This window comes from Nycticebus coucang, chromosome 2, assembly GCF_027406575.1.
Source record: "Nycticebus coucang isolate mNycCou1 chromosome 2, mNycCou1.pri, whole genome shotgun sequence".
NCBI classification, from domain to species: Eukaryota; Metazoa; Chordata; class Mammalia; order Primates; family Lorisidae; genus Nycticebus; species Nycticebus coucang.
In genome coordinates, this window is record NC_069781.1 from 171,271,622 (window position 1) to 171,288,092 (window position 16,471).

Here is a 16,471-nt window from a genome sequence, read left to right on the forward strand (position 1 = left end):
TGTTACTCGGTTGCCATCTTGCTCCGCCTCCCTGGTAAAATTATTTTTGTTCTTCTGGGTAGATACCTAGTAATGGGATTGCAGGACCAAATGGAAGGTCAACTTTGAGAATTCTCCATACTTTTTTCCATAAAGGTTGTATTAGTTTGCAATCCCACCATCAGGGAAGTGTTCCTTTCTTTCCACATCCATGCCAGGGTCTGCAGTTTGGGGACTTTGTGATGTGGGCTAATCTTACTGTAGTTAGGTGATCTTGGAGTGGTTTTGATTTGCATTTCTCTGATGATTAAAGACAATGAGCATTTTTTCATGTGTTTGTTGGCCATTCATCTATCATCTTCAGAGAAGTTTCTGTTGAAGTCTCTTGCACACATAGAAATGGGGTTGTTTACTCTTTTCTTGTCACTTAATTTAAGTTCTCTGTAGAGTCTAGTTATCAGGCCTTTGTCAGATTCATAATGTGCAAAAATCTTCTCACATTCCAAAGGCTATCTTTTTTGTTTGTGGTAGCCTTAGCTGTGCAGAAGCTTTTTAGCTTCATCAGATCCCAATTATTTGTTTTTGATGATGCTGCATTGCCAGGGGGTCGGGGGGGTGGGTCTTCCTCATAAGATCTTTTCCAAGGCCAATATTTTTTTTAATTTTATTTTTTTAATTAAGTCTTTTGTACATAGATCATAAATACATTTATGCCCATTTCAGTGTGTTGATTATTTGTACAGATCGGAGTGCTTAAATCATACTAATCAGTATAGCTTTCATCTCATTTACCCATTTATAGCATTAGAACATTTGTGTTCTATACATGATAGAACCAACTTGTACTTGCAATGTGCTCCATAGTTGTGGTCCCCCTACTAACCCCTGCTATCTCTCCCATCCCCTCCCCTTCCCTCCTTCATCATAGCCTAAAGTTGTGTTTCATATTTCATATGCAAGTGTGAGTTATTATAAATTTGTTTCACAGTAGTGCTGAATACATTGGATACTTTTTTTCCATTCCTGAGATACTTTGCTAAGAATATTTTCCAGCTCCATCCATGTACACATAAAGGAGGTAAAGTCTCCATTTTTTTTACTGCTGCGTAATATTCCATGGTATACATATACCACAATTTATTGATCCATTCATGGGTTGATGGGCACTTGGGCTTCTTCCATGACTTGGCAATTATGAATTGAGCTGCAATGAACAGTCTGGTGCAAATATCTTTATTGCCAAATGATTTTTGGTCTTTTGGGTATACGCCTAGTAGAGGAATTGCAGGATCAAACGGCAGGTCTACATTTAGATCCCTTAGTGTTCTCCAAACTTCCTTCCAGAAGGAACATACTAGCTTGCATTCGCACCAGCAATGCAGAAGTGTTCCCTTTTCTCCACATCCATGCCAACATCTGTTGTTTGGGGATTTTGTGATGTGGGCTACTCTTACTGGAGTTAGATGGTATCTCAAAGTAGTTTTAGTTTGCATTTCTCTGATGATTAAAGATGATGCGCATTTTTTCATGTGTCTGTAGACCATGCACCTGTCTTCTTCAGAGAAGCTTCTGTTCATGTCTCTTGCCCACAATGAAATGGGATTACTTGTTTTTTGCTTAGTAATAAGTTTGAGTTCTCTGTGGATTCTGGTTATTAGACCTTTGTCGGTAGCATAACTTGCAAAAATCCTCTCGCATTCTGAGGGCTGTCTATTTGCTTTACTTAGTGTGTTCTTGGCAGTGCAGAAGCTTTTTAATTTGATCAGATCCCAGCAGTGTATTTTTGATGTTGCTTCAGTTGCCCGGAGTGTCTTCCTCATGAAGTATTCTCCCAGGCCAATTTTCTCAAGTGTTTCCCCTGCACTCTCTCTAAGAATATTTATAGTTTCATGTCTTAAGTTTAAGTCCTTTAACCAGTGAGAGTCCATTTTTGTTAGAGGAGAAAGGTGTGGGTCCAGTTTCAGTCTTCTACAAGTTACCAGCCAATTCATCTAGCACCATTTATTGAATAGGGAATCTTTCTCCCAATTTATATTTTTAATAGGATTATCGAAAATCAAATGATGATAAGTGTCTGGGTTCACCTCTTGGTCTTCAATTCTGTTCCATACAGCTACCTCTCTGTTTTTGTGCCAGTACCATGCTGTTTTGATCACTATTGATTTATAATAAAGTCTGAAGTCTGGAAGCATGATTCCTTCCAATTTGTTTTTATTTCTGAGTAATGTCTTGGCTATTTGAGGTTTTTGCTGTTTCCATATAAAACGAAGTACTATTTTTTCCAGGTCTTTAAAATATGAGAGAGGTGCTTTAATAGGGATCGCGTTAAATCTGTAAATTGCTTTAGGTAGTATAGACGTTTTAACAATGTTGATTCTTCCCAGCCATGAGCATGGTGTATTTTTCCATTTGTTAACATCTTCAGCTATTTCTTTTCTCAGAGTTTCATAGTTCTCTTTATAGTGATCTTTCACGTCCTTAGTTAGATACATTCCCAGATATTTGGTCTCCTTATCTTGCCTGATTGTGATGGCTAGGACTTCCAGAGCTATATGGAATAGTAGTGGTGACAATGGGCATCCTTGTCTAGGGCCAGATCTGAGTGGAAATGCTTTCAGTTTTATTCCATTCAATATGATATTAGCTGTGGGTTTGTTGTAGATGGCCTCAGTCAGTTTAAGAAATGTCCCACCTAAGCCTATGTTCTTGAGTGTTCTTAACATGAAAGAACACTGGATATTATCAAAAGCCTTTTCTGCCATCAATTGAGAGAATCATATGGTCTTTGTTTTTTATTTTATTTAGATGGTGAATTATATTTATGGATTTACATATGTTGAACCAACTTTGCATCCCTGGGATAAAACCCACTTGATCATGGTATATAACTTTTTTAATGTGTCACTGTATTCTGCTTGCTGAAATCTTATTGAATATTTTCACATTGATATTCATTAAGGATATTGGTCTGTAGTTTTCTTTTGTGTTGAGTCCTTTCCTGGTTTGGGGATCAGGGTGATATTTGCTTCATAGAATGTGTTGGGAAGGAGTCCTTCCTCCTCTGTTTTGGAACAGATTATGCAATATAGGAACTCATTCCTCTTTGAAGGTTTGGTAGAATTCTGGTATGAAACCATCTGGTTATTACTTTGGGGACAGATTTTGTATAATTAATACTATACAATAGTAGTATATAACTATACTATAGTTAATACTATTGCAATGCTTGATACAGGTCTATTCAAAATTCTTTCTGGTTAAATTTAGTAAGGTGGCATGATTCCAGGTATTGGTCTATTTCCTCTACATTTTAATATTTCTAGGAATAGAGTTTTTATAGTAATCTTTGAGGATCTTTTGTATTTCTGTGGTATCTGTTGTTATCTCCCCTTCATTGTTTCTCATTGAAGTTATTAGAGATCTTACATTTCTGTTTCTGGTTAGTCTGGCCAACCGTTTATCAATTTTATTAATCTTTTCAAAGAACCAACTTTTTGTTTTATTGATCTTCTGACTGATTCTTTTGTTTTCAATTTCATTTAATTCTGCTCTGATTTTGGTTATTTCTTTTCTCCTTCTGGGTTTGGGGTTGCATTGTTCTTCCTTTTCCAGTTGCTAAGATGGCTGCTGACTTGCTCTCTTTCTGTTTTCTTGATGAAGGCATCTAACACTATAAATTTCCCTCTTAGGACTGCCTTTGCAGTATCCCAAAGATTTGATAGTTTGTGGCCTCATTATCATTTAGTTCCAGAAATTTGATGATTTTCTTCTTAATCCCTTCTTTGACCCAGCTGTCATTCAGCATAAGGTTAGTTTCCATGACTTTGTTTGAGTATGAAGATTACTGTTGCTGTTGACTTTAACTTTTATTCAGTGATGGTCCAAGAAGATACAGGAATAATTTCAATTCTTATGAATTTTTTGAGGTTAGATGTGTCCTAAGATATGGTCAATTTTGGAGGATGATCCATGGGCTGATAAGAAGAATGTGTATTCAGTTTTGTTAGGATGAAATGTTCTGTTTGTGTCCATTTGTTAAGCCCATTTGTTCTAGGGTCATGTTTAAGTCCATTATTTCTTTGTTTAGTTTCTGCTTAGAAGAAATTGAATAGTTGCAATCAAATCTCCCCATTAAAAAAAAAAAAAAAACACTGAGCCCTGATAGAAACAGGAATGTTCTTCCAAATTCCAAACTCTTTTCAGAGAAAAAATAAAAAAGACAATATTGTCCAAATAATTTTATAAAACTAAATTAATCTTCTTACCAAAACCCAAGACAAATCAGGTACCTAAAGATTATAGGCCATTCTCATTCACTAATACAAAAATAGAAATGCAGAACATTCATCAAAATATTAGCAAGCTGAATCCAACAAAGTATGAAAAGGTAAAATATCATGATGAGGTTGGGTACAATCCAAGAATGCAAGATTGGTTTGACATTAGAAAATCTATCAATTTCTAATTGATTCAGTCTATTACATCATCACATGAAAGAAGAAAAACCATATGATCATCTCAATAGATTAAGGAAAACCTTTCAATAAAATTTAAATTTATATGGAAGAGGAAAGGGAAGAGACTAGCCAAGCTCCCCCAAACTAGGTTTGTCTCTATCAGAGATATCGAGGCTTTTTGTAAAAATATAATAATGTTCTAAGTGTGGTATTTGTGTACAGATAGGCAGAAGGAACAGAGTAGAGAGCCCAGAAACAGCCCCACAAATGTATGGAAATATAACAAAATAAAAATATTTGAACAAAGGAGAAGGGTGACTTATTCGGTAAATGATCCAGGAGCAATACATTATCTGTATAGAAAAAAACAAAAATACATTTCTAAATTCACACCATAGAAATTAACTTCATATAGGTTAAAGATATAAATGTGAAAGTCAAAATTTTTTAAGTTTCAAGAAAATCATAATGTCTTCCTGATCTTTGAATAAAGAATAGTTTCTTAAACAAGATATAAAAAGCATAAAATCACAGTGAAACTATTCATAATTTCTACATTGAATTTGAGAACTTTTATTCATCAAAAGATACCATTAAAAAAGAATACAAAGACATGTCACAAACTGAGAGAAGTTTTATGCACACATATTACCTTCAGATGATTAATGTACATAGTATATAAAAAGTGCCCTGGAAGGGAAAGATAGAATTCAATTAAAAGTGGGGGGAAAAGGATGAGCAGTTATTTCATAGAAAAGGGAATATGAATGGCCAATAAAGAATAAAAGGATGTTCCACCTTATTAATCATCTTGAAAATGGAAATTAAAACATTTCCAACTAGACACCCTTACGCACCCACCAAATTAGATAAAATAAATATGACCACACCAAGTGGTGTTGGAGGCTTGGAGGAAAAGCAGCCCAGACGTTGCTAATGGAAGTGTAAATTGATAAAAATAACTTTGAAGAGTAATTTATCATTCACTGGTAAGATTGATCATGAACATTCCAAGGCCTAGCCTGTCTGGTTTTGTGTCATTTTTCCTTTTCAGCCTCTCCCTGGTACTCCCTTGGTCAGTACATTCTGCCAGTTTTTCCTCAGCAGTGTTTCCCAGATGGTCTCTTCTTCTTGCCATCATACCCAGAAATCCTCCCTCCGGGATTTCTACCACCCTCTGTGGGTGGCTTTCCTTCCTCTGGTCACACCACTGACAACAGCCCATACCAGAGACTGCTTTTCCTCAGGTGGCCACTTGCATCACCTCATTTCCTTCTCCCCACTCAAGAGGAGGATGAGCCCTCCACTTTTTTAAGAATTCATGGATGTTTTCAAGTATACAGGCATCTGTGTCCCTCAGGTATCCATAGAAGATTAGTTCCAGGACCCCAGCAGATGCCAAAATCCACAGATGCTGAAGTCTTTTATATAAAATGGGATAGTATTTGCATATAACCTTTGAATATTCTCCTTAGACTTTAAATCATCTCTAGAGTATTTATAATACCTAATACAATGTAAATTTTATATAAAAATTTGCTATATTGGGCAGCACCTGTGGCTCAAGGAGTAGGGCGCCGGTCCCATATGCCAGAGGTGGCGGGTTCAAACCCAGCCCCAGCCAAAAAAAAAAAAAAAATTGCTATATTGGCCAGGTACAGTGGCTAATGCCTGTAGTCCCAACTACATGGAAGACTGAGATGGATGGATTCCTTGAACCCAGAAGTTGGAGACCGCTGGTCTGGAATCCTCCCATCTCAGTCTTCCATGTAGTTGGAGCTACCGGCATTAGCCACTGTAGCTCCATTGCCCAGACTGGTCTCCAACTCCTGGGCTCACGGAATCCTCCCCTCTCAGTTGCCATATCGTACTGATTTGCTATATGTATTATGTTTTATTATTGTATTGTTATTTTTATTGTTCTATTTTTCTAGAATGTTTTCAGTATCTGGTGGGTTGAATCTCTCCATGTGGAACCCACAGATGTGGAGGGTTTATCTACTGGAAATAGCATCCCTTGCCTTTCCAGGCCAGGCTTTCTGTCTGTGCTTCCCTCTGTCAGTCACCTCCTCTCACTCTCAGTATCTTCAAACTCCCTGTGCCTTTGCACTCAGCACATGTGCTCCTTATCTTCAAAGCCCTTAATCCTCTTGTTGAATTAATCACCAACTTCATACCAGGCAACATAATAAGAAAACAAAACACACTAGTTGCCTCCATCCCCTCCCAAACCCAATTTCAGCTGGCTTTTGGCCTCTCACTTAACTGAAGCTGCCTCTGCAGAAGGTCACCGATGATTTCATTACCCAGAGGAGGCCTTTCTTACTCCATGCGTTTTTTATTGTGAAAGTACATCATATATGCAAAAGTGTGTGTGACACTTACATACACTTTAATAATGAAATGAGCATCTATTTCTCATCACTCCCACTACAAATAGGATGTTATTAGAAAATTTGGAATCTCCCATGAAAGAAAACAGTAGACCACCACCTTATACCTCATTCTTAGAACCCTCTAAGGGCCTTCACCATCCAGGCCTCCTGTAGCCCATTCATCCAGAATCTTCTCTTCTGCTGTGATGGGTCAGCTAATTTATCTGACCAGGGGATCCGATTAGCCTCTGAGGCTAATGAGAGGGCTGCAAGGCATCTTTCAGATCTGAGCTTCCAGAGACAAATTTTCCTGTCTTTGTAGTCAACCTGCAAATGACTCAAGCCAAAGCAGAAGGAGACCTAAGGAGGGGGGTAGGTCATTAGCTCTCTTTATATTTAATTTGAAAGTTATCAACACATTAGGGCCCACATAGTCTGCTTTTATTTGCAATTCAGTTTAGTCCCATTTCCTGAGATGCCATATCTATTACCCCACAGATAAATGAATTGGGCTGTTTTTCATTTTAAATGTTATAAAACTTTTGTCCCGCTTTTATGTTATTATAGAAGAACTCTAGTTGCCTTATTATAGATTCCTTCTTTTTAAGGCATTTTCTCAATGTCTCTAGTATCAGCGGAGGGCATCAGCCTTTTAGAGATTCAATGTGAGCTAAGCTGACTTCTAAAGAAATCAGTGGAAAGTATTAGTGCATGTCTGAACCTGCATTAGGATTGCATCTGCCGGGTCCACTTAGTGATCTGATTCATAAAAAGGGTTCATTTGATTTATCTAGGTGTTCGTATTAATTAAAATCCCCCCAAATCCAGCAACATCTACTGAAGGCCAGACATTAAAAGAAATTGGCTTAAGAAACCATCCTATTTTGAAGGTATTTCTAAAGAGCTTTGAAGCTGATTATAAAGGAGATTTCACAGCCTACCTGTTTGCCAACCTAAGAGCATGTAGCAGTGGGGCCATCTTCTGGAGCTTTGTAGAAGTGGCCATTCTATACACAAAAATATTCCTCTAGAGAGCTTCATGGTAGATTCTGTGCACAGTCCTCTACTACTTACCTCACAGCAAAAGTCTTTCCAGAAGTCACTTCAAGGGTTAGGTCAACAGTGGCCTTATCTACATTACAATCAGGATGGGTCTCTCTTTTTCTGAAAAGGGGGTTCTAGACAACACATTGTATGTACTCTCTGTTGTGGCACATAAAGTTTCTTAAATGAAAAGGTCTTCTTTGGGAGTTGCTGCCAGGGGCATAGCATGACATGAAGTAACCCAGGAGACCTGTCACCTGTGTATGAGGTAGACTCTCCACCCAACTTATTAAGAGCATGAGCTTTGATGGTTGATCTAACTTAGCTCAGCCATTTACCTTACCTGCTCTCTAAGCCTCAATTTGTCATCAGAAGACTGAGGAAAATCATAGCACCTACCTCATCGGGCTGTTGTGAAGATTAAATTAGGAAGTGCCTATTAAGTGCTTAATAGTACCCGGTAGAGAAGCAGAGGTGAGTGAGGTTGGCTGCAGATCCTTCCCTGGGGCTCTTCCCGATCCACTTCTTCTACTGCCATTTTCTTTACCACCTTCTCACCACCATCTTCTGGGTCAGTGACCTTCAGCCTTGAGTGCACATTAGAATCAGGCCTTACTCTTTCTAAAAAGTCCACAAATGGTCCCAATGGACAGCCAACAGTGAGAACCACTATTCTAGAAGCTCCAATTGCAACTCCTTTTGAGAACCTTTATAAAGATGATTTTCACCCCCGAAGGTCATAGTAAACTTTCCACCCTCCAGCTATCTCTCATTAGGTCCCACCTTAGCTCAGGTGGCTAGTTAGAAGCTTTCTGAAACATAATAGTGTGAGAGGACTGGGGCAGGCTGTTTTCCATAATGGCCACATGTCTGTAGTTGCCTTCCCCTTCTCACATGGCTGGTAGGGAAGGCACTAAGCCAGCCCATCTGTTTCTATCTGTCATTCACTTCCCAATGTGGGAAGATCAGCAAGTGTAAGACCACACATCCAGGCAAGAAATAGGGAAACATGGCAGGGACTTTGTGTTTGCATCCAGAGGCCTCAGGGATTTAGCCACTTTGAATACAATTTAAAGCGATAATTGTAATTTGTCCCCTTTAGAAACAGAAATCAGGGGCCTACCTAATCTAGAGCTGATTTGTGATGTGTTGAGTCAGAGGAAGGAAGAAAAGGATAGGAGGGGGTCGGTGTTTACCAAATGACAGGAGCCAAGGTTAAATGGCTAAGAGCAAGAATGGGAGTATAAAAAGACCACCTGATAAGATCTAACAGGTAAAGATGAGTTGGTTTGATTAGCATCAGACTATATGTTAAGAGCAACAGCAATAATAGGTATAAGTGGAGGGAAACAATGGTATCAAGAATGAAATCGGTTGCGCTGTGGCAAACAGCACATTCTTCAGCGCCTTGGATTGTTGAAAATGCTAAAGACTGGACCTCTGAACCATGCTAGGCACTGGTGGTTACTGTGGGTTCTGCTCTCCCTTTGATGTCAATAATTTATAAGGATGATGGCCAACTTACACTACTAAGAATATTGACATTTTCTTTCCACACTTGAAATGTCTCTATTCATTTGTTTGTACTGTAGTTATTTATTGAGTATATTTGTGTAGGGCACTGTGCTAGAGAGAAACAAAACCAATCTATACATATTAGCTCTCGTCACACACAAAGTGCCCAAAATGCAGTTGTTGAAACAACAAATATTTCTAAGTTCTCATGAATCTGTGAATTGGCTGGATAGTTTTCAAGCTGCTTCTTACATCATATCTTTGAAGACCTCAGTGGCCAAAGAAGTCAAGCCAAGCCCAGAGGCAAGGCCTGAAGAGCAGAGCCTCCATCTCTTCACAGGAGGACAGGCAAAGGTCACACTGCAAAACATCCTGCTTATAGGAATGGAATGGATTATTGGGGCCATCTTTACAAAAAATAGACCACGCCCTCTGATGAAACATTGGAACAAAACAACATCTTTATAACCCTTTTAAACTATAAGACTATTGACTAGAATTATTTGTTCAACAAATATTGGGCATTACTCTAAGCTTGGTACAGTCAGTGCCAAGTTATGGGGACCGTGTTGAGCAAGACAGACACGGCTCCTGTCCCAGCTGTGGAGGGAATTACCCTGGACTTGGGGATCTGGGGCGATATCCCAGTGAAAGTAATAGCTAAGCTAGGGGCTAAAGGTTAAATAGACATTAACTGGGCAGAGAGGATGGGAACAGCACTTTAGACAGAGGGACAAGCATACTCTAAGGCCTGTGGATGGGAAAAGAGCCTTGTCTAGAATGGGCAGGTAAGAAGCAAGAACTGAGGATGGAGGGGAACGAGAAGTTCCAAAGCACATTAGCAGGTGGTATGACAGGACCATGGCCCTAGGTGAGGGGTCCCCCGGTACTCCATGACGCAAGATTCTCTTCCCATTATCACTCCCCTGGCCAGCCCAAGATCAAGGCTGAGTGAATTGTTAGAAAAAAGGGGTGGAAATAGGAGAAGAGAGGAGGAAACAGTGGGGGGCACCACACTCAGAACTCCTTGATTACCCATGTACTCCCATTTTTGCTATTTGTGCTTCGTGGCCTCCTCTGCCCAGTGCAAAGGGGAGAGGCAGGTGAGAGCCATCAACTGAGGTGATTGCCAGAGCATTTGTGTCTCCCTGTCATCGTGGCCGCTGTCCCGCTTTCTGTCATGTCTGGCTCCAGTGCTGGCCATCTCTGACCTGCCTCACTGCTTCTTCATTACCATTGTTATCATTGTTGTCATCATTAACACCTGCTTCCATCCCGCACCTACACACCCAGCTCCCCAGCCAACTGTCCCTTCCTAGAGAATCCAAGTATTCGCCATCCTTTTTCCTTTATACAAACTTTTCTCTCAGCCCATATGTACTTTCCACTCTTTACCTGAAAAGTTCCATTCTTTCTTCCAAACAGTTAGACTGCACCCTCCTTCATGAAGACTTCCCCATGCATCAGGGAAGGGTTAGTATCTCCCTCACTTAAAATGATGGTAATCGCCACTCACTCCAGCACGAGAGCAGCTCACCCTCACTGGACGTTTGCCAGGACGCAGGTGCCATGGAGTTCTTTGTGTAAAGTTAGCCTCACAGTAAGACTGGGAGGGTTCTATCAAAATCACAAAGTACATAAATGGGGAAGCCAGAATTCAAGCCCTACAACCCCACAGCCATGCTGGGGCACACTATGCTTCCTATATGTTTGCCCACTGGGACACTTGTTCCCTAAAGTGTACCCATCCCTGTGTCTCTGACTCTGCCCCACAGGCCTCAGTTGCTCAAAGCAGGAATTGGGTTTCTCATCTTTGGACTCAGAAAGTGCTACAGTGGATTCACCAGAAGCAGAGCCTGGGTAGTGATTCTTAAGGTAGTTTATTGAGGGAGAGACCCCAAGAGAAACTATTTAAGAGAGTAAGGGAAGCAGTATAGGACAGGGAGGAAACTAGGGAAGAGAGCGATTTCAGAAGAATTCTAACCTGTGCCTGATGCCATGGGGAGCTCTGGAGTGTGCGCCCCAGCACGGAGTTTGTCCCACTCAGACCAAGAGACTGGGTACTTGTCACAGTCACCTCCATCCATCATCCTGGGTCTACAGGTCACACCCTAAAGGAAGGGACCACATAACTTCTCATGCAGCTCCCATCCAGCCAGGGCAGTCCTCTAGAAAGGAAAGTACGGCCAGCATCTGTGGCACCTGGGGTGGGTGTGTCACCCTGGTAAAGCGCACCACCAGCGTTTGCCACAGTCGTTAATGCGAAAACATATCAAACAGCACACACAGGCCCTTTTTATCCATCCAGTGGCTGTTTTCACCCTCTGTGGTGAAGACTCCCAGAATCCACCTCTACTGAGTCAGGAACTAGAAGTTATCATCTCTATTGCAAGGCTGCCCATTCCCACCACGCCCAGACCTCAACTGCGCAGACGTCGGTGGAGGGCAAACATCCACCACTCCATCTGTAAATCTCCTGGGAACTACAACACAGAATGTTAGCTGAAACACAAGCTTGTTCTTTGAGGGTTTATTCTGGCACAATCCTGCTCCCAGCGAAGGCAGAACAGGAAACAAGTTTGATGGGGTTTTTAACTTGCAGCACAAAAGACTGTGTTGATCCTTACCCAACAGTTGAAAATAAAACATGAAAACTGCGGAGCCCGAGCCAGGGTTGCAGATCAGCATGTGACTGACACACTGATTCTGTCACAGTTAAGGGGGTGTCTCTTCCTGGCTCCCCCAGTGATTCTGACCCAGGGTGCTCTGGCATTAGAGCAATATTGATCTTCCTGTGTGCTATGCGCTCTCTTTTAAAAATAACTGAATCCAATCCTATTGGGGTCAGTGTAACAGAAAAGCAATCATCTGTTCTTGAGGGTAAAATGAAATCTGATCCAAAAACTCTACCAACATTCTATTTCAATTTTTTTCGGAGCAGCTTTTCCAATTTTAATAACTCAAAAGCTTCATGATGGTAAAGGTTTCGCTGTCTCCTGTGGCTCAGGCTGTTAGAGGCGAGGGCTCCATCTGCCCTCTCCTCAGTCTGTTTCCAAAGAGAGCTCTCATTCCCAGTTGTCCAGGTCTCATTATCAACTGAGGTGTTGTTTTTCCTCAGGTGTGCAGACCCTCTACAGCTTGGTATTTTTCCTTTACAGATATCCACACATGCTTTTTGTTAATTCAGCACAACATCCCAGGGGGCTGCAAATGTTGGGTGGAAGAATGCTATGACGTCTCCCTAGGCATTTCCGCTGACCTGGGGTGATTTAATAAGTGTCCAGCTTTGTCCTTTGCTGATTTTAGCCATCTCTGGCTGGTAAGGCGACTGTGATAACCCCATGTTAATTATCAGCTCCATCCTCAGTGTCATGACGCTGTTTCTGCCCAGCTCTTAAATCTTACTGTCCATTAGAATCACCTGGGAAGACATTTAAACATCTACCTCCCAGCCGCTACCTGAGACCTGCTGAATCACAATCTCCCCAAGGATGAGGTTCAGGAATCTTCATTTTAACAGATGTGTCAGCACCCAGCCCAACATGTGTGCTGTGCCCAGAATGGCATAGTTTCAGCCAGAGGTAAAGTCAACTAGAGACAACTGGTCTGGAGCAAGCCAAATGGAAGCTCGTGAAAGACGGTGGAAAGAGTCTTCCACACTTTCCCTCACCCCAGGTGGGTGTGGGTGTACAGAATAGCCAAACTACTCCCCGTGCTGTTTGACTGTTACTCAACCGTCTGCTCACCCACCCATTCATCCATCCATTCTGTCAGTAAAACGTCCATTGAGCTTGGGCTCTACATAGAAGACCCTGTGCTCTGGGGGCCATAAAGAAGGAACTCACAGTCCTACATAGTCATAAGCCCAGCCACAGATGGCACTAGCCCAGCAGTTTCCCAAAAAGAAAGTGAATGATCGTCCTTTAAAGAAGAGCAGGCAGGGTTCAGTGCAGAGTCCTCACCAGGCAAGAAAATAACAAATGCTGATATTTTTTTCCATTGTGTTGAATTTTATAAATATGGGAGGTAATACAGACTTTCATTTATAGTAATGATGTAAATTTTTCCTATAAAATGAGCCTATTAGAAAGATTAACTGGCGTGGTGGTACATGCCTATAGTCCCAACTACTTGGGAGGCTAAGACAAGAAGATCACTTGAGTTTAGGAGTTTAAGATTGCAATGAGGTATGACGAAGCCATTACACTCCAGCTTAAGTGACAGAGCGAGACCTTTTCTCAATAAAAACTAATAGTAACAAAATAATAATAATAATAAGCCTATTAATGAATACCACAATGTCATATTACTGTGTCCTCATTTGAATGGCTAAAATTTTAAAAAACTGAATACCAAATGTGGATGAGAATATGAACCAACCAGAACCCTCATACCCTGCAGGAGGAGGTTGTCTAAAATGGTACAACCATTTAGGAAAACTGTTCAGCAGTCCCCTGTGATGTTAAACAGCCACATGATGCACAGCCCCATAATTGCTTTTGTAGGAGTCTACCCAAGGGGAATGAAAACAAATGTTGTACACAAATGTTCATAGCAATTTTATTCATAGCATCCAAAAGACAGAAACAGTCTAGGTGTCCATCAACAGGAAGACGGATAACATCTTTAAAAAATAATAAAAAAATAATAGACTGCTGTTCCACACAACATGGATGAATCTCAAAAACATTACACTGAACAAAAGAAATCAGACACAAAACAGTATATATTTCTGACTCCATTTCTATGAAATGTAGGCAAATCTAATCTCCATTAATATAAAGCAAGTAAGCGTTCACACAAGGGAACATTTTAGGATGATGGAAATATTCTGTAGGTTAATATGGTGGTAGTTACATGGGTATATGTGTTTGTAAAGACTCATAGAACTATATACTCACAATGAGTACATTTTGTGTGTGAATAATTATTCCCCAATAAAGCTGAATTCTTAGATGATACAGAAGATGGCAGAAATCATGAAGGTGGTAATGGGGTGCCTGAAGTTTAGGAAATGGTTCTCCAGCACATGGTAGTCAGTGGACCGTGTCCTAAAAGCCGATAAAATGTTGTGATGCTTCCAAAAGAGGGAGGATGGGACAGTGGTGGGAGTTTCATCTAATAGATCACATTTCTGCTGAGCCTCTGAGTGCATATGGGGCTGGAATTAATACACAAGCGAAATGGGCTGAAATTAATATCGAGGGCTTGAGATGGGTAGGGAAGGGCTAGAGGGGAGTCCAGAAAAAGCCACATGCCCTGGAGGGGAAGAGGAAGAATGGGAGTGACCCCACTACCTTGGCCATCCTAGCCCTGATCCTGCAGTCTGGTTGGCTGGGGGCAGGACCCCTGATAATGCACTCATTCATGACCACACCTGGCTGCTTTCTCCAAGCCAGACTGTGCCACACACACCATGTTAGTTATAAGTCCCCAGTGAGTTCACAGCATGGTATGGATGGAAAAAGTAAGTGTGAGGGGGACACCTCGGGGATTGCAGTACTCAGAGGAGAGATTCTAGGCCCAGACTGGAAGGAAGTAGTCAGAAAAATGTTTAGGACCAAATGAAATCTTAGTTAAGATTTGAAGAAGGCAAGACCAGTTGAGGGCAAAAGGAGGTCCCTTCTAGACCTGACTGGTCTGGAATTTGGTGCTTAGCCTTTGATGGCCCACAGTCACCAGCTGACTTGCGAAAGATGATGTCTCCTGTCCTCCACCTCTCGTGCCTTGTAGGTTTGTGACATTGCCAAAGAAGCCCTACAGTGCCCCTGTGTCCCAGATGGAGTCCATCCCAACAACCTCAGCAACTGCCAGCTCACCAACAGTCCCACCTGCAAGAGAGTCCCCCGAGATGGATTTAAGTGATTTTGTTAAGTAAGTACAAATGCAAAGCCAGCATGTATTTTTTTTTTTTTTTGCATAGCATTTCTTTTTTTTTTTTTTTGTAGAGACAGAGTCTCACTGTGCCGCCCTCCGGTAGAGTGCCGTGGCGTCACACGGCTCACAGCAACCTCTAACTCTTGGGCTTAAGCGATTCTCTTGCCTCAGCCTCCCGAGCAGCTGGGACTACAGGCGCCCACCACAACGCCCGGCTATTTTTGGTTGCAGTTTGGCCGGGGCCGGGTTTGAACCCGCCACCCTCGGTATATGGGGCCGGCGCCTTACCGACTGAGCCACAGGCGCCGCCCATGTATTTTTTTTTTAATAGCATTCTTTTCTCTACACTGACTTACATTCTCAATTCTCATCACTCATTTGTTCATTCAACCATTGACCAGGTAACAGTTGAATGAAATTGTCTATATGTAGGCCCTGGACTAGGTATCTGGGATAGGGAGCTGAAGGTCATCCCAAGCCCTGGGGAACTGAGCCCTTCCTACGGGTCCTCTCCCTGTGTCCAAGGTCTGTGCCAGGATTAGGTTCCAAGTAGCAAGCAGTAGCAAACATGTCCTCCCAGTAAAATGCTCCAGTAAAGGATGGACATTAACACTGAGCGCTTAGGACACATCCAAGTTGTCTGAAGAACTGCTAGATCTTCCTAGTTCTTTTGTAAGTCAGACCTGGGTATGATGGGTCAGGAAAGAAGAGTTGAGGCCTATGGAAAATCAACCAGTTCCCTGGCTTGCCCTGCAATGTGGGGAAGGGGGCAACAGAGCACTGAGCAGCTGATCCTCTTGAGGAAAGTGTCCCTGGCATGAGAACGCCCTCTTACTCTTTTGGGGTGTAGTAGAAGAGAAAGAGGAAGACGGGGCTAAGACTGCCAAGTGGGTGATTCTCTGTGTTCCATTAACCCCCCAGGACTATCCTTGTGAGTGAAGACGTCAGACCTGAAGAAAAAGAACTTGGAAAAGTGAAAACATCCGTTGGGATCTCAGATGTACGGTTTCCTTTCCCTGCAGAGGGTTGGCAAAGTCAGGGGTCTTCCCCGTAAAACAAAGGCAGAACCAGGGGCAGGGTGGCAAGCACAACGCTGGGGTTCAGGTGAGATGAGGCCATGTAAGTTTATCCACATCACTTCCAACTAAACACCCCCAGAGCCAGCAGCTCCGCGGGAGCCCGGGACACCTCAGCATACGGACCTTCTCTACAATGGAAGAACTA

The 16,471-nt window shown here is 41.8% G+C and overlaps 1 protein-coding gene across 4 annotated transcripts in view; it reads left to right on the forward strand.

Annotated features, from left to right (window-relative positions):
• HYDIN (HYDIN axonemal central pair apparatus protein) overlaps nucleotides 1–16,471 on the forward strand; it is a 362,157-nt gene that overhangs the window by 218,905 nt on the left and 126,781 nt on the right. For all 4 annotated transcript variants that reach the window (XM_053606972.1, XM_053606955.1, XM_053606945.1 and 1 more), the window contains 2 exons: nucleotides 15,104–15,244; nucleotides 16,169–16,247. In XM_053606972.1, the coding sequence (XP_053462947.1) occupies nucleotides 15,104–15,244; nucleotides 16,169–16,247 (220 nt within the window). The remainder of the gene's footprint in view (nucleotides 1–15,103; nucleotides 15,245–16,168; nucleotides 16,248–16,471) is intronic.